The sequence below is a fragment of the Chiloscyllium plagiosum genome, chromosome 22 (assembly GCF_004010195.1).
Source record: "Chiloscyllium plagiosum isolate BGI_BamShark_2017 chromosome 22, ASM401019v2, whole genome shotgun sequence".
Taxonomy (NCBI): Eukaryota; Metazoa; Chordata; class Chondrichthyes; order Orectolobiformes; family Hemiscylliidae; genus Chiloscyllium; species Chiloscyllium plagiosum.
In genome coordinates, this window is record NC_057731.1 from 50,226,171 (window position 1) to 50,253,044 (window position 26,874).

The window sequence follows — 26,874 nt, forward strand, 5'->3', positions numbered from 1 at the left end:
CGTCTTGTGCGTTTGTACAGCACCTGTCCAGATTTCCACAGGCCAGGAAGAGGTTGGGAAGTTAAGCTATGCGGTAGAAATGCGGCTTGTGAAGATTTCCGAAGAAGGTGAGCGATACCAAAAGGGTAACCTCAAAAATTCGGTGAAATTGTACTTTCACTCGGAACGCTTTGGAGGTTTGAATTTGAAGATTGTTGTACAACTAAGATTGTTACTATTTGCCCTGGAGTGTTGGAGGCTGATGGGTGACCTTATAAAGATTTATAAAATAATAAGGGGCATGGATTGGATAAATAGTCAAGGTCTTTTTACCAGGGTAGGGGAGTCCAAAACAAAAAGGCATAGGTTTAAGATGAGAGGGGAAAGATTTAAAAGGGACCTTTGCACATAGTTTACCAGAAAGGTTGCTATTTGTAATAACATATTCATGGGTATTTATTTTTTTATAAGATAGAAATTATGTTGCAAAGCATGCTGTGCTTTTCCTTCCAGTTTCATTTAAGATCTATCAAAGAAAACTTGGAGAGAATCGTTATTTTTGCATCAGCAGCATCTCCCAGCCGATCTTCCAGCATCTGTGGAAAGAGAGAGAAATGGAATGAACCTTAAAGCCTCGATCATTCATCAAGATATTAGAGTCATAGAGATCTACAGCACGGAAACAGACCCTTCGTCCAACTTGTCAATGCCGACCAGATATCCTAAATTAATTTAGTCCCATTGCTGGCATTTGATCCATATTCCTCTAAACCCTTCCTATTCAGATACTCACGAAATGCCTTTTAAATGTTGTAATTGGAACAGCCTCCACCACTTTCCCGTTTTATTTCCTAATTATATTAGATTTGCAATAATAGATAATTCATGTTTAAAACAATGCAGTAAGAGAGACTGTATGGCAAGTAGGAGGCTGGAAGAACACAACAAGCCAGGCAGCATCAGGAGGTGAAGAAGTCAGCGTGCTACCTTCCTTAAATCCGGTACAATTACCCACCTTTAAAATACATCTGGGTGGGTATATGAATAGGAAGGATTTAGAGGGGTATGGGCCAAATGCTGGCAAACGGGACTAGATTATTTTAGGATATCTGGTCGGCAGGGACGAAGAGTCCGTTTCCATCCTGTACGGCTCGATGACTCCCTGACATCACAGTGAAGCCGGGCGTTCCTCCCTGAGAGCAGTATTAGTACAATTTTAAGCCAATGACTGCGGTGGTTCAAGAAGGCAGCTCAACACCATCTTCTGAATGGCAATTCAGGATGAGCAATTGAATGCTGGGATCCAGTGGCACCCACGCCCCTTGAATAATTAATCGTGTCTTTAGAAACCGGGTATTTTTTTTGCCTCAAGGACAGGTACTTCTCCATTAAATTGGAAAGAACATTGCCACCCCGTTCCTTAGTGGGACAAAAGCAAGAACTGCGGATGCTGAAATTCTGAAGCAAAACAGAAATTGCTGGAGAAGCTCAGCAGATCTGACAGCTTCTGTGGAGAAAATACACAAACCACCTCTTGAGTTCAGAAAGATCACGGGACCCGAAACATTAACTCTGCTTTCTCTCCATAGATATTAGCCAGATCTGCCGAGTTTCTCCAACAATTTTTTTGAGTAGTGGAATCATAAGTATGTACATATTTTAAATGTTTTCATCCGGGTCAGACTTGAGTTTTCATCAAACACTGTAACTTGGAACAGCGAGATAGATATTTTAAAAATAACTGAAAGGATTGCGGATGCTGTAAATCAGAAACAAAAACGGAAATGGTTGGAAAAGCTCAGCAGATCTGGCAGCATCTGAGCAGAGAAATCAGAGTTAACGTTTCAGAACCTTCCTTAGATAACCCTGCTAAAATGCTGGCTTGGTCATTGGCCAATTATTGGTGGCGTTCATGAATGAATGAGTTTGCCCCTTGCCCTCTCTGGACGCACAACACAGCTCAGTTGGACCAGTTTCCTGGGAGCAACGGCTGAGGGTGTTTTTAACATAAAACCTGACTTTGGCCTCCATAGAATGGCGTTACCTTCACTGTTGAGAGAATACACGCGTTGAGTCAGCCTGAGCTTTAATTAAGCGATCATCTGTTTAACACGGAGCTGGGTGACAAATATTCGCTACATTTCTCCTCGATGTTCAGAGATGTGCCGTGGGCACTACCCTCCAGCTCGAATAACAGTTGAAGACTTTCACGTGGGATTTGGATGAGATTCTAATAAAGTTCACGCAATCCACTCGCATGTCCTCACCCACGCACTCTCTCCCACCCAACAGCCTCAAACCCGCGGACGCTGCTTAAAACATTTTCGCTTCTCCTGCTTGTATGTTTTCTTTTCATTCCTTTCAGTCATTGCTCGTTTCCTCCTCGGTTTATTTCTGAGGTGATGTAACCTGACTATTTATTGACATGAGCAGTTTCAGTGCACAGTGGGTTCAATAATAAATGTGATAACTCAGTGGATCTCAGATTGTCCGCAAATAGAAAAAGAAAACTGATCTGATATGGACTTGGGGGGGGGGGGGGGGGTCTGGCCAAAACTGCATAGATTATCATTCAATTCCATGGATGAATTTAACCCAGTTACGTTTAATATCGCAACTTAATGTAATTATTATTTCTACTTAATATTTCTACACGTGCACGCACTTGGTTAAAATTAATTTTCAGACGATTGCCTGTTACAATACCAAATAAATGTGTACCTATGTCAATTGTTTTACCTGTAAGTGGATTATCTGAGAACATGTAGAATCTGGGATGTATTCTAAATGCAGGCCTGTTTATACATGCATTGTTTTAATCGATAAATGTTAAAACAGAAGCTAAGGGCAGAAAACGTGCGTGCAATAATTCGCTTACTATGCAATGAGCCATCAGATTTCACTGGCGCTAAAACCTGCATTTGTGTAGCGCCCTTTCTTATGTGTTAATGATTGAAAGCGGTTCGCGCACTTAATCGCTACTTGGACGGAGAACCTCGGATGCCTGGGAAATATGGACACCTTGGGCTGAAATAATCTCCAGAGAGATTTGGAGGATGGAGTGCTTGCGTGGGCCTGGGGTTCGGGGTGAGTGGGGTAGACTTTGTATGCAAAGTGTGTATTAATGTCTTCAATGGGTTGCCATATCATACAATATACGTTCAAATTAACCCACACATCACACGTGTGTACACGCGTACCTCACAAACACAACGCTATATATTTCTTCATATACGCACGTACCCAGAATCAGACTTCTCTCACACGTCGTGTACGAATAAACTTGTTCATTCGTTCAGGGGATATAGCTATTGCTGGCAAACCATTACTAAATTGTCCTGACCAGGTGGTGAGTGACTGAGTGATTTCTTAGGGCTTTTTCAGAGAGCTGTTAAGAATCAACCATATTGCTGTGGGTCTGGAGTCACTTACAGACAAGGATGGCAGATTTCCTTCCCAAAAGATGTTTCGAGTTTCTTCATCTCAGAGGGAATTACGCGTGGGAATGGATTTGAAGTATTTTCAAATGAGAAAGGTTTCTAAATAAATATAGGCATGGGCTTCAGTGAAATTTGATGAGGCTTCACTGCACAGCAAACCCATGAGAAACGAGGGACTTTATGACAAACAGTTGTTTCTCAGTCGCCATTGCCGTACTAACTATATTTTGCTGCAATTTAATTTAAACTCCCCAGCTATCGTAGTGGTACTTGAGTTCATGCATCCAATGCATTGTCCCGACCTCTGGATTTTAGACCAACAACAGAATTCCATGATACCATTACTTCACCCATACGTTCCCCCACCCCACCTCAACTCACACTAATATCCAAGTATGTTCTACAAAGTGGGATGCATGAACATAGAATCATAGAGTACAGAGAGTGCCTTCGGCCCACTGAGTCTGTACTGTCAAAAATGCTCTACAGCCTGCACTTGTCCCGTTTTCCCGCACTGGACCCATACTTATGACAATGTTATGACAAATCAAGTGCTCATCCAAGTACTTTTGAAACGTTGTGAGGGCTCCCGTCTCAACTTCCCTCCCAGGCAGTGCATTCCAGACCCTTGCCACCCTCTGGGCAAAACACTTCAGATACACAGATAAAGCACAATCTCACATTCCAACATTTGGATCAACACTTTATTGGGTCTACTATATTATAATTGTTTTCGATTATCCCACATCATGTTGTGTCGACCCCGCCCCCATCCCGTCTGTAGTTCAATTTTATGAGTCAACTTTAGAAGCGATTATTAATATTTACATGGGCCTTCCAGTCTTTCTTACTGCATTGTTTTAAACATGAATTATCTGTTATTGTAAATCTAATTACAAAAGATAACAGTGGAAGTGGTGGAGGCTGTTGCACTTACAACATTAAAAGACATCAGGGTTGGTATAATAGAGGGATATGGGCCAAATGCTGACAAATGGGACTAGAATAGTTTAAGATATCTGGTCGGTATTGGCGAGTTGGACCCAAGGGCCTGTTTCTGTGCTGTGTAGCTGTATGACTTTAATATCCTGATGATTGGTCATCGATGCTTTATGGTTCATGCCACTTCTCTCTCTCCCACAGAAGCTGGAGTATCGACTGAGAGTTTCTGCTATTACACCAATAGCGATTCTTTCCACGGTTTTTTTTTTGCCAGATCGTAAATGAAATTGGAAGGAAAAAAAACATGTTGTGCAACATAATTTCTATCTTTTAAAAATAAATACCCATAGTCACTAATTACTCAGCAAGCATAAACTCCGAGGATCAAAAATAAATAGATTCCACCTTCCTCAGAGGTTATCCGTGTTAAAACTCGACTATGTGTAAATTTACCTCTAAGTAATGGAGGTAGATGATGTATAGTGTCCTAAATTAGAGTGGTTCGGTTAATGGATACATGGGTGGACACGGACAAATGAGCACAGATAAATCGACAGAAAGCTACACACGGACAGATAGCGACTTTATTTTAGTAAGGGACATTTATTTGGATGATTGGAAAGGACTTGATATTGGAACAAATCAAACAAACAATTACGGATGCTGGAAATCTGAAACAAACAGTAAACTTAAGGGGCCTGGAAGCATCTGTGGAGAGAGAGAGAGAGAGAGAAAGGGAAAGAGAGAAAGAAAAGACAGTAAATATTTCGAGTCCAGTGACCCTTCTTCAGAGTGAGAATGGGGGAGTTTCCCGCCTCGCCAGAAATTCGCCCAGGCCTGGTACTGTTAAACTCACAATCCTCCAACTTACCAATGGAGCGGACTATTTCAGTCTAAATATCCAATCATTTATAACCCCACGGTGGATTTTAGAGCCCCAAAATTTTGGGGTTCGTTCAGCTGGGCGGGGTAATTTATATTGCGTTTTGTCACACTAAGTAATAAGGAATTCCATTTGTTTGATATAATGCCATGTACCAGCAAACGTACTTGGTGAGCGATTTCATCGAATTGGCTGCTCTGAATCAAGGCATTTCACTTCCCAACTCTGAATACCAGCTAAAGAAATCCAGGTGGATGTATAATATCAGATTTTTTCCCCTTATACAACTGCTTATGTTCTCTTTGAGCTGCGCGGAAAATATGCAAAAATACACACTCTCTTTTCAGAAATACTATTTTATAATAAAAACGAAACCAAGGCGACAACAGAATACCGTGTGCTTAATATTCGGGGATAAAGCCAGCACTGTTTTCTCTGAGAGAGTGAACGAGACACCGGTGCTCGTCCGGGTAACTTGTGCGATTTAATCTGCGTGTGTATCAGTAGTTTAGATTAGATGTATAACACGCACTTTTAATTTCAATCTTCTGCCTCCTTCGGTACAGTCTGCCTTATTTGGCAATTAAAATAAGGAGGATACATCCGTCAAGGTTCGGGATTCAGCTCTGGAGTGCGGCTCTGCAAATGAGTGAAACCTTTATAAAGATCTCTTTAAAAAAATACTGACCGAATGAGCCTTTACTGTAACATTGGCTAATAACGCGGCGATTTCATACCAGCTAACGTTCTCTCCGTCAATTTAAAAGTAAAGGTTTATAAGGGTCGTCGCTTCTCAAATTTCTTCTGTTCCTCCTAAAACTCCAACTATCACGGCCTGCACCCTTTCCTGCCTGTACAAGTCAATGTTTGATCTGTCTTTGACAGAAACCCAACTTCACAGCTCCCCCATTCTACCCTTGCATCTCCCTCCCCTTAACTCCCAAGTCGCATTTGCACAGCCTACAGTGTGCGCAGTTTGATGTTTCTTAAACTACCGCGACTTGCTGCAGGCACGATCTTTTTTAAAAAAATATAGAACACTTAAATTTGCATTTGAGCCAAGAAATTTTTTCAATGTCCTTGCTATTTCACAATGGGACCCCTGGCTCTATCGTTCTCAGTCCCCAAGAACAAAACCAGCTGTCCTTGTTTACTTAAGAGTTTATTTCATTTCGAAAGAGTGGGTGGGCATTTAATAGTAGAAAACAAGTCGTTAAGCACTGCGCCTTCACACACACACACACACACAAGGGCAGCGGGAAATTACATTAACAGCGACAATCTACGGGAATATTTCCTCAAAATTTTATTGTCAGTTATTAGGATAGTCATTTGCCCATATGACTCAGTATTGTGAAGTGATGAGCGAGAATAATAAGATGGTCAATTGTAATTATACCTTTGCTTGGTTGACCTAAGTGATAATTATTGTCAATGGGGCATCAGCCATAACATGACTATGGAGCTTCCAGGTTTTTGGCTTAAAGACAATCCAGTTTGCTCACTGATGTTCTTTAGAGAATATCTGGATCTATAAGTGACTCCAGTGCCCACGTCAAAAAAAAGCAAAGAATTGCGGAAGTCAGAAACAAAAATGGTTGTTGGAACAAAAAACTCAACAGGTCTGACAGCATTTGTAGAAGGAAAGCAAAAATTAAAGTTTCGGGTCTGGTTCCCTCAACCTGACTGACTCTCAACTGTTCTCTGAAATCCTCTCAAAATGCTACAAAATGGTCAGGGAGTTGGTCCACCATCATCTCTCTCGGATAATCAGGGGTGTGCAATAAATTCTAAATTGTATCCATTTCCCATGGTTAAAGTCACAATTCTCTCCCTTCAATGGGGAGACCGTGGGGCAAAATATTCTCAAATACCGTCTCTTATTTAACTAGACTCACCGAGACTTAAAACTAATTCCAGCTGATTATTAATAAATTACTGTGTGTGTTAATAAATTACTGCTTTCCCCCTCCCAAACATCAAGGAAAACCAATTTAACTCCATCTCTTACCATGATGAATTATTAGTTTGATCTCTGGCACCATGTCTGGGAGCTTTCTTTTCTGATATCGATAACAATTTAATTGTTTCATGTCGTTATCTAAGCCAGTATGCAGCTCAATAAATAATTCTGAAGAGTTTATCACGCAAAATGTGGTGCGGTATATTGCTGAGTAATTCGAGCAAACACAGTGTACACGGCACAGAGTTTGGCTGTAGGGAAACGTCTGGGGCGGATATAAGTTGTAGATATTAGGAAACCTGTTGTTTCAATTCTATTCACAAACTGAAGCCGTTCCATCCTGAACCAGTTGATATAAAGGGATGTCAGGGCTTTAGGAATACAGAGTGCAATTACTAACTCAGTATATCAAGGATAGTGGAGGGCGCTTGTAGCGTTGTAGTAATTTCCTACCTCTGAGCCAGGAGACCTGGGTTTAAGTCCCACTCGCTCCCGAGGTGTGTCACAGCATCGCTGAACAGGTTGATTATCTATAAAGCATGTGCGGATGGTACGTTTTTCATGTGCTCGTTAACCTCTATGTACCCATGCGGTAACATAGTGACAATGACACTAGACGAGTAATCAAGAGCCCAGGCTAATGCTCTGGTGGTTGGTTCAAATCTCACCATGATAGATGGTTTAAATTTTGGACTAAGAAGCTAGTTTAGTGATGACCATATACCACTGGTTCATGAACAATCTCCAGGGAAAGAAATCTGCCCACATGTGACTTCAGGATCACTGCAATGTGGTTGACCCTTAACAACTGGGGTAGAGAAAAAAAAACTAGCGAACCTTGGTGGTCTGTATTACCCTTAACGGGCTTCACAAATAAATTAATCCATTGGAAGACATGGCTGATCTACTGATGGTGAATAATAGATGAAAAGATTCCACGGGTGATTTGGTGATTGGGGAAAAGAAGTTGTGTGTAAGATTACTTCTGGATATAAGGAAAAAATATGAACTTCGTTCATGCTTGAGAGGTGCGTGATAGTTTGTTTCCATTATATACCGGAGAAAAAGAATGTTTCAGTTTTGTTTTAAGGTAGGTAAAAACAAGGACTGCAGATGCTGGAAACCAGATTCTAGATTAAAGTGGTGCTGGAAAAGCACAGCAGGTCAGGCAGCATCCGAGGAGCAGGAAAATCGACGTTTCGGGCAAAAGCCCTTCATCAGGTAACGCAGTTTTGTTTTAACTCTGGTGGTTGTAATTGAAGGAGATTTTTTCCCAAACCGACTTGTTCGGAGACATTATATCATATCGCTGCGGCAGGTGGAACATTTGAACCGGGAACTCTGACTCAGAGGTAGGGACTGTACCACCAGATTCCCAGTAATTCGTCAAGATGCTGCCTATATCGGAATGCAGCGTAGCACCTGAGTAAGACGGCGCGTTGACAAATACCCAGCAGTCATCAGCTGTGGAATAATTTAAAGTTGGCTGCGTGGTTCTCTTTATTGTATCCTTCCAGAGATGGGAACCTGCCGTGTGTCCTGTCCAGTTTCAATCTTGGATCTGCAGTTTGCCGTCATGCCAGCCACATAGCTAGCTGCTAGGGCTACTTTGTGTACAGCAGTTGGATATTTCATTCTCCAACTCCAGTATCGCACTAACGCGAAGGGCACTCAGGAAAATGGGACCACCTGCCCATTGAGACAGACAGCCCTGAGAGCAGCTGAAACAAATTCCAACGCTGTGGCACAGAATAACCTGTTAATAGTTATCGAAAAGCAAAAAAAAGTCACGGTGATTTGGTGGTGTGGTAGTGGTTCGGTTGTGTGTGCTTAGAAGGTAACCTGTTTGGATCTCAGAGAAACCTTGTAGCTCAAAGGGACTTTGATGTTGCGGTGTAGTGGTAATATCCCTACCTCTTGTCCCGGAGGCCCAGGTTCAAGCCCCACCTGGTTCAGCGGCGTGATATAACATCTCTGAACAAGTTGATGAGGGATAATATCTCAAAAACCCGCGCCTGGGAAGGCAATAACATTATCTACACTAGTAATCTAGACAGGACAAAAGTGAGGACTGCAGATGCTGGAAACCAGAGTTTAGATCAAAGTGGTGCTGGAAAAGCATGGCAGGTCAGGCAGCATCCGAGGAGCAGGAAAATCGACGTTTCGGGCAAAAGCCCTTCTAGCAATCTAGACACCCGAGCTAATGTCGAGGGGAACCAGGAGGTTCGAATACCGCCATGGCAAAAGATTAAAAATTGAATTGAATAAAAACCCAGAATTAAGAGTTTAATGACGATGAAGCAATTGCTGGAAAAATCCGTCAGTGTCCTTCAAGTCCCTACATGTAATTCCAAACCAGAACATTGTGGTTAACTCAACCCAATTAGGGATGGGCAATGCATGATCACCTGGTCAGTGATGCCCACACCTTGTGAATGAATTTTAAGAAGTCTCAACAATATAGGAAAGCAAGGTTCGATTCGTTGTGTATATTTGGTTTTGACCCAATCCCAAACGCGGCATCGAATTTTAGAAATAATAAAGCGAGGGGGTTTGTGGAGTATCTCCAAACACCTGACTGAATGAGGAGCCTAAATTGTGCCTGGCTATTCGGTTGCCTGCTCCCAACGTCCGGTCTCTCTGAGACAGGAGGCCGATCAAAGCCACAGATGAACGTTTGGGGAATTATTCAAGTGTATGATGAATAAATGACTCAGAGGGAACCAATAACGCCGAGGCATGATCAGCAAATGTCAGGAGGGAAGGCAGCCTCTGTGGAGACAGAAGCTACCTGTATTGCAAGACAAAGCTTTTCACTGTGCACGTGACAATAAATTCAATTCAATAAATTTAATTCAACTATTGTAAAAGCCAGACCCCAAATTTCCAGCGCGTCCTTCAAGGAATAATCTGGTTTCTCAAATGTGGCGATTTGAACAGGAACATTATTAAACAGGGCCACAGACTCGCTCCTGGTCACTGAGTATCATTTTCTGATGTGAGCTTTAACGAGTAACTTCTTAATTAATTGGAAAATCATATACTGGCCTAATTATAATCGACATAATCTGCTCAGTGCGAGGGTCAGCGCCAAAATAATTTTGTTCATTTCTATTGCAGACCGTGTTGTTAAATTTGCCATAAGCATTTAAAACATATATATGAAATTCTAACTAGCCAGTGGAGAACAGTAAAAAATAAAAATCGAAAGAACTGCGGATGCTGCAAATCAGAAACAGAAGTTGCTGGAAAAGCATCTGTGAGAATTGTACAGGGCAGTGCCAAAGCGTCATTTTATCACGGAGTTTCGACTATAGCTTGTATTATGATATGAAGTGGATTATATGCAGATTGCTGTAGTTGTAGATGGCCTCGGTGGGAATAGAACAAGTGGATTAGTGAAGAACAGAGAGAGTAGAGGGAAGAGAGGGGTGAAAATAAGGAGACAGGGTCAGTGAAGGAGAGAGAAGACGGGAAGAGAGATAAAGATCCAGTGAAGGAGCTAAGCAGAGAGGGGTTCGGTGAAGGAGAAGAAAGCAGATAGGGTCAATGAAGGAGAGAAAAAGAAAGGGGAGAGAGTAAGAATAAAGCCACAGGATCGGTGAAGGACAGAAAGAAACAGAGAGGGGATCGGCGAAGGAGAGAAATATAAGGAGCGTCAGCGAAAGGTAGAAAGCGAGAGAAAGGAGAGAGGAGTGGGGAAAAGCGACAGAGTTAGTGAAGGAGGGGAGGAAAGAACAAACAGGGAGGTCCCGGATACGGGGTGGGAGAAGGAAGAGAGATGGAGTAGGGGTAGACATTGGAATAGGTATATAACACAAGTTATATAGAGATGGAGGAAGAGACAGGACATGCATTTGTAGAGCTGGATTAGTGGTGCTGGAAAAGCACAGCAGTTCAGGCAGTATCCAAGGAACTTCGAAATCAGCGCCTGCTTATAATGCCTAAAAAGCTTCAGTAACTAGTGAAACTGGTTCTTGGAGGCCTCTGAAGAAGGCCTCATGCCCGAAACGTCGATTCTCCTGCTCCTTGGATGCTGCCTGACCTGCTGCGCTTTTCCAGCAACACATTTCCAGCTCTGATCTCCAGCATCTGCAGTCCTCACTTTCTCCTTGGAAGCCAAGGGTCCAGTTGGAAACTCAGGGACCTGTCGGATGTTGTAAGGTGCTCAGACATATCCCTGGGAGATAAAGAGACAGTCACTTCTACGCGAGGCCAAACTAAACTTTGATACTCCTTGAGGTTATAGGTGAGAATCCCCGATATTGGGCCGCCCGGAAACTGCAGGAGAGTTGCTGCCTTTTGAACAGAAACGCTGACCCTCCTGAAATTTGATTTTCTCTTGCCATTGACGGCCAAAGGCTGAAATGCTCTGTTCGGCACGTTAAAGTTTACTGTTTGTTACTCCCGATATTCGGCCAAAGCAAATCACGGCTCAAAGCCTCTATTTCTATGGGATTGTTAAGTTCCAGTTCTAACGAATACCCTTATTTTTTTTACACGCATTGGGCTAGACTGATGTTATAAGGTTGAAATCCAATCCTAGTTCTAAACTCTGACTAACAATTCCCGTCAAATCATTTACCTCTCTTGAGACGCCGACGGCTCTGTACTTAGCAATATCCACATGGCGCTCTAACACAGGAGAAAAACATTCAGTTCCAACTATTAAAAGGGAATCAGGCAAATACTTGATGGAAAAAATGATACGGGGAGGAGCGAGGATTCATAAGTAACATCGACAGGGCGCACACAGTCTCGATATACCGAACAGTGTCTTGCTGTGCTGTACAGTTCTATCACGAGCATTTTGTATGAGGATGAGGGAGAGAATATTACCCACTGCGTTATTCACAGAGACATAGAAACCACTGAGAATACTGTCACTGGACATCGGTAAAGTCCAGTTGAACCCCCATGTCTTCTGAAAAGGTGAGATGGTTAAACACACATCTCTCTTTAAAGGGAATGTTTATTCCTCGTTGAACAATTTAAATCGAAGAAATAATTGCGTATGTCTTAGCGTCCCCGTTACTCTGCAGATAATGCTTAGTTTCCCCTCTTAAAAATGCTAAAACTGTCCAGTCACCGGATTGCTTTGAATGTGGAATTGGGCGGTTGAATCCCTGCAGTGTGGGAGCAGGTTACATCGAGTCCTCGCCTCTCCGAAAACCATGCCCACCAAACCCCTGAAAAGCCCATGGCCAATCCAGCTGACCCTGTACATCTTTGGATTCTGGAAGGAAACCCACGCAGACGCGGGGAGAATGTGCAAACTCCACACAGACAGTTGCTTGAATGTGAAATCGAACCCGGTTCCCTGAGGCAGCAGTGCTAACCACTGAGCCACCATGCTGCCTAAGCGTTGCTGTAGAAGTATTTCTAGCAAGTCTTATTGCTATCAGACAATGACATATCTGACGGATGGTCGTTATACTGGTGGCCCTGTTAGCAAGCCTGAATTTTGTCTCCCAGGAGTGAGGTAAGACCATAAAAAACAGGAAGCAAAAACCGAAAAAAGAACACCGGATGCTGTAAATCAGAAACAAAAGAAGAGTTTTTCCAGCAATTTCTGCATTTGCCATAAGAAATGGGGACAGGGGCACGCCGTTCGGCCCCTCCAATCTGCTCCGTCATTCAATACGACCTGACCCGACATCCCTGATCTACACTTTCCTACGGGTTTCCCCCTTGATTCCCCAACAATGACCTACCCCAATTCCGTGCGTCCCCGATTATTTATCTTAAAACTCTTCAAACCTTGCGAAGACTGATTGTACAGCTTTGTAACGTTGCTGAGGTGGAGGAGCCGTGACCCTCCTGGAGTGGAGTGCCCCACAGAGCGGGACAGAATGGGGAAGCAGACAGGACGAATCTGGAATTAAATAGCGCAGGTGTTTAACCTTAATTTCCATACCACTTTGCATTTGAATAAGGCTGGATAATGTTTTTTTTTAAAAGATAACTCGACATCATAATTTGTTTTTCACGCTTCAGGGAATCTTTCTAATGGACAGTTCGGTCAATAAGGAATAACAGTCCAAAACCTTGCAATTAAAATATTTCTCTAAAATTCACAGGGGATTAAAAATCAATATACAAAAAAGCAGGGGAGGGATTGACTCTTTTTTATATAAATATGAAGTGATATATCAATCTATTAGTGATTAATTCTGTTACATAGGACGGCAGGAGTAACCGCTTGATCAAATTCGCTGGGCACAGAATTATGCCTTTAAAAAATAACTGCTGATTCCGGGAACTTATTTAATGGTCTTTAAAATTTCCAAGATCATAAACCATCGTTATTTGCTTCACTGATGTGCACTTGGCCCTACTTACCTGTAGACAGCGAGGTGAGATCGATACGACCGGGCCAATACAACAGTGTGTAGCTGGATATCAACATATCGTTCTTTATAAGATCAAGGTACAGCCAATGAGACCACTCACTCTCTGTATTCATTGTAGAGAAAGCAATTATGCAGACTTTTGAAAGATATGGACATCCTTTTACCTTCGGGTCATATCAAGCTATTTTAAAACTAAGTTGATGTTTTCCACATCAACATTGCTTTAACAAAATCAAATCTTTGCCAGAACCGGGCCAGAAATATATTTTAATTGTGCAAACATTAAAACCTACAGCAAGTATATTCAGAACTGTTTTATTTTTTAAATGGACAAGTCTATAAAATGAGCTAGAAAGCTGTGAGCGATTAAGAAATCAAGCATTACAACATAATATAGAGACGAACAGACTTTGTTGCCATTTTAGCGACAGGGCGCCCTTTGAAAGTCTTGGTTCTACAACAATTGAAGTTTGGATGCTAATGTTAAATACTTATATATACTCTAACATTCCGTTCATAGTTGTTACTTACAGAAAGAAGTGCAAACAAAAATACACCTTCCGGACGGTTGGTTTTTGAAAACGAAACCATTCTTTAATAAAACCACACGCCTCCCATTTATTTTCTAATGTAGAAAAAAAACAAAAGTCAAATGTTCGTCAGAAATAGCGCCTCAAAACTCTCCAGGAAAGTTTGGATCTTCTCATTGTTTTATTTTTGACTTTTAAAAATGTGCCACTGGGCAGTTGTACAACCAGTAAGATTAGTGAATCAACCGATTACAATCAACTAGCAACCAGTTTTAAACTGGCGTGGACGAGCTATGTTGTTATCCCAGTGTGAAATCGCACTAGGGGTCTCAGAGCAACCCCACCCCACCCCAACCCTCCAAAATAAAGTACGAATTATTCGGAGGAAAGCACCTTTGGCATTGTAAAAATTTTTTGTCCCAAATACTGAAGAAAACAGCGAGTATCCTCTGTGCTTATGTCAGTGCAATCTCACTGATTGGTAACTGATTGCAGACCAACTGCAAGGGTTAACCTGCTGGTGCACTTTATGTTGAATTTTTTGTGTTATTTTCGATTGCCATTCTGATCTCGCCCTGCTTGGCTGTTCAATGAGTTCCTCCACAGAGTGGGATGAGGTTCGGAGGCCAAGCTGGGAGACAGTACATGTAGGGATAGTATTGATAGGTCTGGTATAGCGAGAGTAAATGTGGACTCGCTAACTCGTCCGGGCTGTACTGCCTCTGATTATCTCGAACCAGAACCCTCACGGCGACTTTCTTGGCGGCCGTGGGCGCGGAATTAACGACCAGCTCAGCCGCCATCTGCCTCTTCTTGGTCTTGTATCTTCTGTTCTGAAACCAGATTTTGACCTGGGTTTCTGTGAGTTTGAGGGCGGCCGCTAAGTCTGCCCTCTCGGGGCCTGAGAGATATCGCTGGTGGTTAAACCTTCTCTCCAGCTCGAACACCTGAGCGTGGGAGAACGCGGCTCGGGAACGTTTCTTCCCGGACCTGCTCGGCTGGTCAGCTTTGTCCGGTTTATCCTCATCATCTGTACCGCCTTGACGGTCACCATCTGAAAGCAAAATTGTACAGAGCGGAGTGAAAACATTGATCGGGGTTGGTGTTGGTGTTGGTGGTGGGGTATGGGGGCGGGAATCCGTTCTGGTTACACTCCGAAAGAACTGTTGGAAATCACAGACAGCAACAGAAATTGCTCGATAAGCTCAGCAGGTCTGGCGGCATCTGTGGAGAGAAATCGGGTTCACTCGACCCCGAAACGTTAACTCTTCATTTCTCTCCACGGATGCTGACAGACCGGCTGAGCTTTTCCAGCAATTTCCGTTCTTGTTGCACTTCTGAGTTGCTGCGCCCGTCTGATTTAGATTTGGGTCAGGTTAGAACATATAGAACTTAGAACATTACAGCGCAGTACAGGCTCTTCGGCCCTCGTTGTTGCGCTGACCTGTCATACCAATCTGAAGCCCATCTAACCTACGCTATTCCATGTACGTCCATATCCTTGTCCAATGACGACTTAAATGTACTTAAAGTTGGCGAATCTACTACCGTTGCAGGCAAAGCATTCCATACCCTTTCTACTCTCTGAGTAAAGAAGGTTGTTAAACCTTTTCCAAAATCTGATTTACATTTCTCCGGAGAGACTTTGACTAGTTGTCCCCACCCCCAGCTTTTATAGAAAACTCAAATTTCCTGGGAATTGGGAAAAGTGAGTTGAAATGGGAGTCACTATGAAACCGATAGTTTAACGGATAAATGCAATTTTCAAGAGTAACACTCCCCCCCCCCCCCCCCCAGCATGTGAATTCATCCACCACAGGAATGATCAGTGAACGAATAGAATTTTGACAGTTCATCTTATGCAAGTTATAATTCAAATTGAGATAGACAAAGACACCCCTGGGTTAAACATCTCTCCGAGGGAACGGAATCCTGAACTCGCTGCGTTCTACAATTCTAACGATTTAAAGACAGTTTTACGCCCGGCTCATTCTCGGTTTAAAGCGGTTCAGCACACAGCATCGTAGCGCCGCCCCTACGGGATTTCAGTTCAGCCTTACGCGCACGCCGATTCCTCTTGCACATTCGGAGATTAACTCATTTCGCAAAAATAGGGACCCAGCCCCGCCTGAGATTCCACAAAAGCTGGGGTGCAATTTTCTTTTTGTGTTTTTTTTGGTCCAAGTTTTGTCACTTCTGCTTTCGGAAGGTGCAGAAAGAACCTCGGTGCTGTAATATTGACAAGTATCTCTGTGGAAAATGTGCTTTGACTACACACTGGGTCTGTAGACACCTCTCAATGGAATATCTGTACTAAAATGATTTAAAATGTACCGGATAATGTCTGAAAATCACTCGTTTCATATTTAAGTGTAGAACGCAGACGTGCTGGGGTTTAAGATTCAGAACCAGGAAGTGTATGAACAAACAAATCTATAAAATCTCCAAGTGGACAATAGCAATATTTTTAAAACTCAGTCATTTTCACGGCGATTGTTGGTATTTAGTGCAAAAAATACATCCAAATTATCTTTACAATGTTCACATCTACCTCGTAAAACGCGTGTTTGTGAGGGCTGGTAGACACAAGATTGAATTTCATGGTCATTACTGCAATTTTAAAAATTTAGAAGTTTTAAAGTCTAGATTGATTTTACAACCTCCAGCGAGCGAGGACACCAGGGGGTTTGTTTCCCGTTGTCAGTTTTAGGAATTAACACCCGCCAGCAAGAATTTAAAATACCGACGACGAACTTTAGTTGAATAAAGAAATAACAATTAAGAAACCTCAAAGGGAATACAGTCAACATATCCTAAACAGACTCCAAGAAATTGCACCCATTTCATTGTCAGCAGTTGAGCAATTGATTTGTCAAGCCGAGTGTCATTTCTGATACGCTGATTTCTGCCGTGCATTTTCTGAAATTTGATTTTAGACGAGGCGTTTCCGAACGTTGAAACAGCCCCTCTTGAGGAGGCACAGCTTACCTCTGTCGAATTTTTCGGCGCTGTTTTCCCAGCTGTTCGCTTCTCCCGACTCCTCGTTCAGCGACTCCGCGTCCAGATGTCCCCGTTCGTTATTCCTGGGCCCCGGCTCTCCTTCGGTAGCGGGCTGCCGGTGCTGCTCCTGCACCGAGCCGCTGGTTAAAGCATCTTTCCCCCGGTCCTGGTCGATTCTGAGGACGATCAGTGGGGTGGGTCTCTCCCCTTCGCCTTTACTCGGGGGACAAGGCGGGTGGATGTCGGTTTTAAGGGTGTTCTGAGTAAGGCGAGCGTCAGTCCCCCGGGTGAGGATGTCCTGGATAGTAAAAGGTGTCAAAGAGCCGCCTTGAACGGTCATCTTTTTATTATTGTTACGTGTGTGTATGCGTGAATAGAGACGAATCCAAACCCCCTTTCTCCCCAGTTCAGTGAGAACGCTTTCCAGGATCACAGATCCTCTCTACTGTTCCTTTTGCCCAGTTCACCACTAACAGCGAAGCTCCGCACATCCGCCTGGTCTTTTTTCCTTTCTGACTCTGAAAGAAATCTATCGAGCGCCTCAGTCCACGTCCTGGTGTCAGGTATTCAATCCGAGCGAGGGAAGGTAGGTATGGCCGAGTGTGATGGGGTGTCGGGGGGGAGATGGGGATGTAATTGGGTGTGAGGGTTAATGCTCGAAACCCGTGAAACCTTCACTCCGCCAGCCCCAAGGGATTACATTTTCTGCAACTTTATTTACATCGTTTATTGACAGACGGGATTGGGTGATGGTGATTGGACACTTGCTGGCACGCCTCTCCGCCCCCTCGCCCCCTACTGCGTTGTGATTGGTCCATTGGTTTTTTTTGGCGAGGTGATCGATTGACAGCAGGAGGAGCTATAAACAGCCGTCTACCCCCCCCCCCCCCCACCCCACACACACTCCCACTCTCTCAGAGCAAGGTCCGGTTTAAACACTTCCTTTCACCCAGGCTCGAGTTCCCTTGCCGTGCAGCTGCAGCCCCGATTACCACTGCACGTTCCTGCACCTCATTTATTTAGGGAAGAAAATCTGCCATCCTTCACCCTATATGTGACTCCAGACCCTCAGCAATGTGGTCGACTCTTAGCTATCCTCTGCAATGAGTCCCCCAAGCCGCTCACCTCAAGGGTAACATATAAACATAGAATATCGGGGCGAGCGTAGGTCATTCGGCCCTCTCAATATGATCTGCATGGTCACTTTAACATCCTAATCCCATCCCACCACCCCCACCCCATATATCTTAATCCCTTTAGCTAGAACAGATATAACTATCAGCTTCTTGAAATCAATGTTTTGGCCTAGACCAGTTCCTGTTGGTACTGAATTCCCCTCTCACCAGTCTCTGGGTGAAGAAATTTCTCCTCATCTCAGTCATAGAGTCACAAAGGTGTACAGCACGAAAACAGACCATTCGGCCTAACTCGTCCATGCCGACCAGATATCCTAAATTAATCCAGCCCCATTTGCCAGCATTTGGCCCACATCTCTCTATACCCTTCCTATTCATATATCCATCGAGACGCCTTTTAAATTTTGTAATTGTACCAGCCTCCACCATTTCCTCTGGCAGATCATTCCTAAAAGGTTCACACCTTATTATAATCCCTGGTTCTGGACTCCCTCACCATTGGGAATATCCTCCTGCATCCAACCTCGAATTTATAGTTTTTTATGAGATTCTCCCCCTCTGAACTCCAGTAAATATAATCCTAACCGACTCAATCTCTCCACATACCCAGTATGGCAATTATGACCACAGACACTAAAGTAAAAACCAAAGGAAACTGCGTGGATGCTGTAAATCAGATACAAAAGTAGAAGTTGCTGGAAAAGCTCAGCAGGTCTGGCAGCATCAGTGCAGAGAAATCAGAGTTAATATTTCGGGGTGAGTGACCCTTCCTCAGAACACCTGGAGAGAAAGCAGAATGAATTTTCTGAAGAAGGCTGACTGCACTCCAAACATTAACTCGTTCTCTCTCCACAGACACGGCCAAGGCCTTCTGAGATTCTCCTGCTGTTTTTATTTGTTATTACTTCGGAATGGCAGGTTGTATAAAATAGGCGCTGCTGCTGCATAAAAATATAAAATAGGCACTGCTGCTGCTGCATAAAAAGTTTTTTTTGGACCTGTTTACTGCAGTTTCTATAACCGGACTAGAATCGCACTTTTTAATATCCTCACTGGGTATTTTTTTCACAACTTTATTAGAATTAGTGTGTCTGTTCGCTTCATCGTTGACCACTGACACCAGCCGCAGACAGGAAAATGGCGCACAAACTAATCCTGATTTTATTGAATGCTGGGGGATAGGTTCGAAAGGCCGAATGGCTTCATCCTCGGGGGTCCTGTACTCCGAAACCCTTCCACTTACAGGAGGTAAGCTCAGATGGCCAGTTCCGCCGACTCTTCATTCGTGAACTCACGGTCTGATTGAACTTTACAGAATCCTGGGAGGCCTGGATAGACTGGACACTGAGTGAATTTGATTCCACTAGGAGGAGTAGACTAGGAACAAGCACACAGCCTCAGAGCGGAGGGATGACCTTTTCAGAACTGAGTTAGGGAGAAAGTTCTTTAACCAGAGGGTGGTTAATCTGTGGAATTCATTGCTACAGAAGGCTTTGGAGTATTGAGTGTATTTAAGGCAGAGACAGATAGGTTTTGGATTGGTAAGGGGATCAAAGGTTATGGGGAAAAGGCAGGAGAATGGGTTTGAGAAACATACCGGCCATGTACGAATGATGGAACAGACCCAATGGGCCGAATGGTCCAAGCCTGCTCCTATATCGTATGGTTTCATAAACGAAGAAAACAGCACGTAATTATTTAGAGAGTTAACATTTTTCAAATGGCTTTACATTATTGAGTGATCATTGTTGATAATGCAGAGCTCAAATAGCTACCTATGTTCTAAAAACAATCAGTTACCGATTTTTTTTAATGTAAAGCAGTGGGAAAGGATTGGTCACTGTCCACAAGGTTCCTGTCCATAGACGTTCAGCTGACAAACCAGGATGTGGCAGGGCGTGGTCCACTAACCTAACAGAACATTCAGCACACAGCACACGTCTCTTATACATGCCTTCTCTGACTCGCAGTCTTTGCCGATGGCTGTCATAGATCGAAGCAACTCAGGGGAAAAGAAGGTAACCGGGCCGAAATTCCTCGCAATGAGACAGTGAATAACATGTGCCACAGATCCGAACTCGCTCCCATTGGAATATGATGAGGAAGTGCTAGTGTTGGACTGGGGTGGACAAAGTCCAACAGGTAACCTGGTGTTGTGTGATTTTTAACTGTGCCCATTAGGTTAGGCTGCGCTGTTTCTCAAGAAATCTCCGAGATTCTCCCCAAAATCTGCCGTATCCAAACCTTGGGGATCAAACTTGTTTTTGTGCATTCTGCTTAACATCATTAGAGGGACACTTCAAACCTCAACTGGATTTTTTTTTCTCTGCTCTCTGAACACGTCGGTGTCAAACTACCCTCAATTACAACAATCGGAAGTCCCTTAAAAGTTGTATGTGAAATATGCTGTATCAAATGCTAAACTGTGCAACGTGGGGACAGGGAGGAGGAGGAGGCTATTTGGCCTTCAGTCCTGCTCAACCATTCAACAGGATCATGGCTGATCCCCTATCTCAATGTCATATTCTTGTTTTCTCCCCACGCTCTTTGATGTCTTAAAATCTAAAAAAAAATCTGCTTCTCTCTTGAATATATTCAGTGATTTAGCCTCCACAGCCTTCTTTGCTAGAGAATTCCACAGGTTCACTGCCCTTAAGATTTAAGAAATCTTTCCTCATCTTAGTCCTCTGGCAAGCATATCCATTCTTAGGTAGGGAGATCAATATTGCAGGCGTGGTCTCACCAAGACCATACAATAAGACATCTCCATTTGTAAACTTAAATTTTATTGCAAATGAAGGCTAATATAACATTTGCCTTCCTAATTACTTGCTGCCTACTTTTGTTGACTGATGTACACCCAGATTTCCCAATATATCACCACTTGGATGTAGGTTTGCTCACTGAGCTGCAAGGTTCATTTCCAGACATTTCATTACCCTACTAGATAACATCTTCAGTGGGCCTCAGGTGAAGCAATGCTGAAAAATCCTGCTTTCTATTTATATGTTTGGGTTTCTTTGGGTTGGTGAAGTCACTTCCTGTTCCTTTTCTCAGGGGGTGATAGATAAGGTCTAACTTGATGTGTTTGTAGGAATTCTCGTGCATGTCTTTGTTTGGCTTGTCCTAGGATGGATGTGTTGTCCCAGTCGAAGTGGTGTCCTTCCTCATCCATATGTGAGGATACTAGTGAAAGTGGGTCATGTCTTTTTGTGGCTAGTTAGTGTTCATGTATCCTGGTGGCTAGCCAGGAAGTGACGTCACCAAGCCAAAGAAACCCAAACATATAAATAGAAAGCAGGAATTTTCAGCATTGCTTCACCTGAGGCCCACTGAAGATGTTACCTAATAGGGTAATGAAACGCCTGGAAATGAAGTGAGTAAACCTACATCCAAAACCTCAACCTAAGCTACAAATCTTCTCAATATTCACTAATATCACCATTTAAATAATGCTCTTCTTTTCAGTTTTCACACTGAAGTGTATAACTTCACATTTAGCCATGTTGTATTGCCAGTACAATTGCAACATTTAAATGGCGTCTGGGTGGGTATATGAATACGAAGGGTTTGAGAAGGATATGGGCGGGATGCTGGCGGGTGGGACTAGATTGGGTTGGGATATCTGGTCGGCATGGACAAGGAGGAGAAGGCCAAATAGCCTCCTCCTCCTCCCTGTCTCCACGTTGCACAGTTTAGCATTTGATACAGCATATTTCAATACAACTTTTAAGGGACTTCCGATTGTTGTAATTGAGGGTAGTTTGACACCGACGTGTTCAGAGAGCAGAGAAAAAAAAATCCAGTTGAGGTTTGAAGTGTCCCTCTAATGATGTTAGGCAGAATGCACAAAAACAAGTTTGATCCCCAAGGTTTGGATACGGCAAGGATCTGTTTCGGTGCTGTACATCTCTATGACTCTATGACTCTAATTACCATGTATTTGCCCACTCATTCAACCTGTCTAAATCATATTGAAACCACCTTACCTCTGTTATGGACCAGACCAAATCCCCTCAAAATATGTTAAGGAGATAACGTAGACCATAACATTTTCTTATTTTATAGTTCAGTGTATGGTGTTGCATCCCAGATGCAATTCAATTTGTCAAACTAGGAGAAAGTGAGGACTGCAGATGCTGGAGATCAGAGTCAAAGCGCATGGCGCTAGAAAAGCACAGCAGGTCAGGTAGCATCCAAGGTACAACAGAATTGACATTTTGGGCATAAGCTCTTCACACTACAGTTAAATATAGACAAAATAAAAATAAAATAAAAGAATTGGCTTAACTGTTACTCCGCCCTCAGACCCCACCCCTCCAATTGTAACAAGGACAGAACCCCCCTGGTGCTCACCTTCCACCCTACCAACCTTCACATAAACCAAATCATCCGCCGACATTTCTGCCACGTCCAAACAGACCCCACCACCAGGGATATATTTCCCTCCCCACCCCTTTCCGCCTTCCACAAAGACCGTTTCCTCTGTGACTACCTGGTCAGGTCCACGTCCCCCTACAACCTACCCTCCCATCCTGGCATTTTCCCCTGCCACCGCAGGAATTGCAAAACCTGCGCCCACACCTCCTCCCTCACCTCTTTCCAAGGCCCTAAAGGAGCCTTCCACAATCATCAAAGTTTTACCTGCACATCCACCAATATCATTTATTGTATCCATTGCTCCCGAAGCAGTCTTCTCTACATTGGGGAGACTGGACCCCTCCTAGCAGAGCGCTTTAGGGCACATCTCCGGGACACCAGCACCAATCAACCACACCGCCCTGTGGCCCAACATTTTAAGTCCCCCTCCCACTCTGCCGAGGACATGGAGGTCCTGGGCCTCCTTCACCGACACTCCCTCACCACCAGACGCCTGGAGGAAGAACACCTCATATTCCACCTTGGAACACTTCAACCCCAGGGCATCAATGTGGACTTCAACAGTTTCCTCATTTCCCCTTCCCCCACCTCACCCCAGTTCCAAACTTCCAGCTCAGCACTGTCCCCATGACTTGTCCTACCTGCCTATCTTGTTTTCCACCTATCCACTCGCCCCTCCCCCCGACCTATCACCTTCATCCCCTCCCCCACTCACCTATTGTACTCTGTGCTACATTTTCCCCACCCCTATCCTCCTCTCACTTATCTCTCCACCCTTCAGGCTCTCTGCCTTTATTCCTGATGAAGGGCTTTTGCCCGAAACATCGATTTTACTGATCCTCGGATGCTGCCTGAACTGCTGTGCTCCTCCAGCACCACTAATCCAGAATCTGGTTTCCAGCATCTGCAGTCATTGTTTTTACCTACTTAACTGTTACTCTATCAAAATGCTTACCAAAATTATAGATATATATTAACTACTATTAATCAATTGTTGCAATATATTAACATTTCTTAAACGTACCTTTGGCAAAGACAAATTCTGTAAAATAGATTGTCTCATGCAATTCTAGTGGCAGGAAGAGAACTCCAGCTTTTAGCTATAACAAAGAGAGGAATAAAAGCTTTCACTTCCAGCTTCAAGACCGCAGCAACTGCTAAAAGCTAAAACTAAAAATTCTGGTTCTGTGGCAGCTTGACCCTACTCATTCAGGCTGTTTCTACTGCTACATCATTTTTTCTAAAAAAGCCCAAATGTCTCACAAGCTGTTTACTTTATTGGCTTTTAGCAGATTGCTCAACAACTCTGTCATAACTTTTCTTCATAAAAAAAACACCGGTCAGAGGAGTTGTGGACAGTGCCAAAAGATTTTGCAGGTTACTGAGGGACATAGATAAGCTTCAGAGCTGGCCTGAGAGGTGGCAAATGGAATTTAATGTGGGAGCATGTGAGGTGATTCACTTTGGAAGTAGCAACAGGAATGCAGAATACTGAGCTAATGGCAGGTGCTTGGCAGTGTGAATGAGCATAGGGATCTCGGTGTCCATGTGCATAGATCCCTGAAAGTTGCCATCCAGGTTGATAGGGTTGTTAAGAAGCCATATGGTGTGCTAGCTTTTATTGGTCGAGGGATTGAGGTTCAGAGCTATGAGGTCATGTTGCAGCTGTACACAACTTTGGTGCAGTCGCACTTGGAGTATTTTGCACATAGTTGCCGCATTATAGGAAGGATGTGGAAGCTTTGGGAACATGCTGAGGAGATTTACTAGGATGTTGCCAGGTATGGAGGGAAGGTTTTATGAGGAAAGGCTGAGGGACTTGAGGCTGTTTTTGTTAGAGAGGAGAAGGCTGAGAGGTGACTTAATTGAGGCATATAAGATGATCAGAGGATTAGATAGGGTGGACAGTAAGAGCCTTTTCTCCTCGAATGGTGATGGCTAGCACGAGGGGGCATAGCTTAAAATTGATGGATGATAGATACAGGACAGATGTCAGAGGTAGTTTCTTTACTCAGAGACTAGTAAGGGCATGTAACACCCTGCCTACAACAGTAGTAGTTTCGTCAACTTTAAGGTCGTTTAAATGGTCATTGGACAAACATACGGATGATAATGGAATAATATAGGTTATATGGGCTTCTGATTGGTTCACAGGTCGGTACAACATCCCACAGTCCAAAGATGTGCAGGTTAGGGTAGATTGGCTGAAGGGCCTGTACTGCATTGTAATGTTCTGTGTTCTATGTTCTATGAAGCATAGGGACTCCTCGAGGCCTGGGACACCTTTCAGAATCCTTACAGAAGGCTGGAAGCTGACCTTTAAGACCCCGTATACAGAGGATGAACTACTTATGTAATTTCTTTTTGTTCTTTTTGTAACTCAAAGGGTGCCAGATTGTGATGACAAAAAACTTTTCACTGCATGTATGTGACAATAAATAATCCATTGTCACACCTTCTCCACACAACTCACAATTCTGCCTAGTTTTGTGTCATCACCAAACTTGGTAATGTTGTATTTGGTTCCCTCATTCAGGTTATTTATATATATCCTATATAGCTGGAACCCAAACACTGATCCTTGCGGTACTCCACTAGTTACTGCCTCTGGCTTAGAAAAAGACCCATTTATTCCCAATCCTGCTTCCTGCATGTCAACTAATTCTCAACTCATGCTAATGTATTACCCCCACCCCATGCACTTTAACCTTTCCCACAAATCTCTTCTGATAGACCAAATCAAAAGTCTTCTGATAAATCCAAATGTATCACATTAGCTGGTTCTCTCTTATCTATTCTACAAGTTACATCTTCAAAAAAACTCTAGTTGTTTTGTTAAGCATGATGTGTCTTTCATTAATCCATTAACCTCCGCATTCTATCCAAATCCATCTATTTGTCAGTGTGGTAAAAACAATGACTGCAGATGCTGGAAACCAGATTCTGGATTAGTGGTGCTGGAAGAGCACAGCAGTTCAGGCAGCATCCAAGGAGCAGTCAACCCGACGTTTCGGGCAAAAGCCCTTCATCAGGAATACAGCATGTGCAGGAGCAGTGGTGATGCTTCAGGCTAATATTTTATTAATGGGTTTAAGTTCCACCATGGGCACATGGTGAAACTTTGAATTCAATAAAATCTTGAATTAAAAGCTAGTCTATGAATGATTTACAGGTAAGGAAATCTGCCATCCATACTGGGTTTGGCCGACATGTGATTCCAGATTGACAGCAATATAGTTAGCTCTTAATCACCAAACTACTCATTTCAAAGGTAATTAAGGATAAACAACAAATGCTGGCCTTGGCAGCAACCTCATACAAGAATAAAGAGGGAAAAAGAATGAGTAACATTTGATTGAATCCTTTCATTTCAAATGCTGTTAATGGCACCTCAGCACTCTTTGGCTGGTTAAGAATAATAAGGCTCAAATTAGAGCATTGGAAGAAAAGGATACAAATGCATACTATACGTCATAGGTAGCCAAGCGACAAATTAACAGGTTTTTGATAGATCTGTTGTTTAAGAGGAACTTGCTTGAGGCAATGTTGACAAGGTAACTCACACCTTTTGGGCAGGGGATTGTAACTGGAGGATATACTTGGGAAAAGAGGTTATGCAAGATACAACACCTGGAAAATGTGCATAAGGAAGAGCAAAGATGTCAGAGATGGATAGTATCAAAGTGTTTTCTGGCACCTTAAAGGGACAGGCAGTGAGGGCAGCAGAGGGTAGAACTCAATAGAGAAAGGCTGCTCATTCTGTGGACAACCGTCAGAACTAAGCTGAAAGACAAGGCAGAGCTCTGCTAAACTATAAATGTGGCAGATCTGACATTCTGAGATGGCCGTCATTGTACCAGAACGTTTTACTCAATTTATCCAGTTTCCCCATGTAGTACAGGGAACAGACCATTCTGTCTCTGGCACAATGGAATGGAGCTGGCTGTCCTAGTCATTGCGCATACTGATAGACTTTACCTCTGGGGAAATAAAGATACAATAAGTGAAGAACTAAATCCAAAGCTGAAGGACTTCCAGTATGTGATGGATTTTCAGACCATTTGCCTTTTGTTTTGCCAAACAAAGAGACCTAGGTATGCAGCTCCATAGTTCTTTGCAAGTGAAGTCCAGGTAGACAGGGTGGTGAAGAAGGCATTTGGCATGCTTGCCTTTATTGGTCAAAACATTGAGCATAGGAGTTGGGATGTCATGGCTGTATAGTTCATTGGTGAGGCAACTTAGAGAATATTGCACAGAATTCTGGTTGC

At 43.3% G+C, this 26,874-nt stretch overlaps 1 protein-coding gene across 1 annotated transcript; it reads right to left on the reverse strand.

Moving 5' to 3' along the window:
* Positions 1-13,938: 13,938 nt before the first annotated feature.
* Positions 13,939-17,839, reverse strand: nkx3.3 (NK3 homeobox 3). The gene is made up of 2 exons (XM_043712228.1): positions 17,079-17,839; positions 13,939-15,144 (listed from the first exon to the last, which is right to left on the reverse strand). The coding sequence occupies exons 1-2, from the start codon at positions 17,428-17,430 to the stop codon at positions 14,678-14,680; spliced, it is 819 nt and encodes a 272-aa protein (XP_043568163.1). The 5' UTR covers positions 17,431-17,839; the 3' UTR covers positions 13,939-14,677.
* Positions 17,840-26,874: the final 9,035 nt, after the last annotated feature.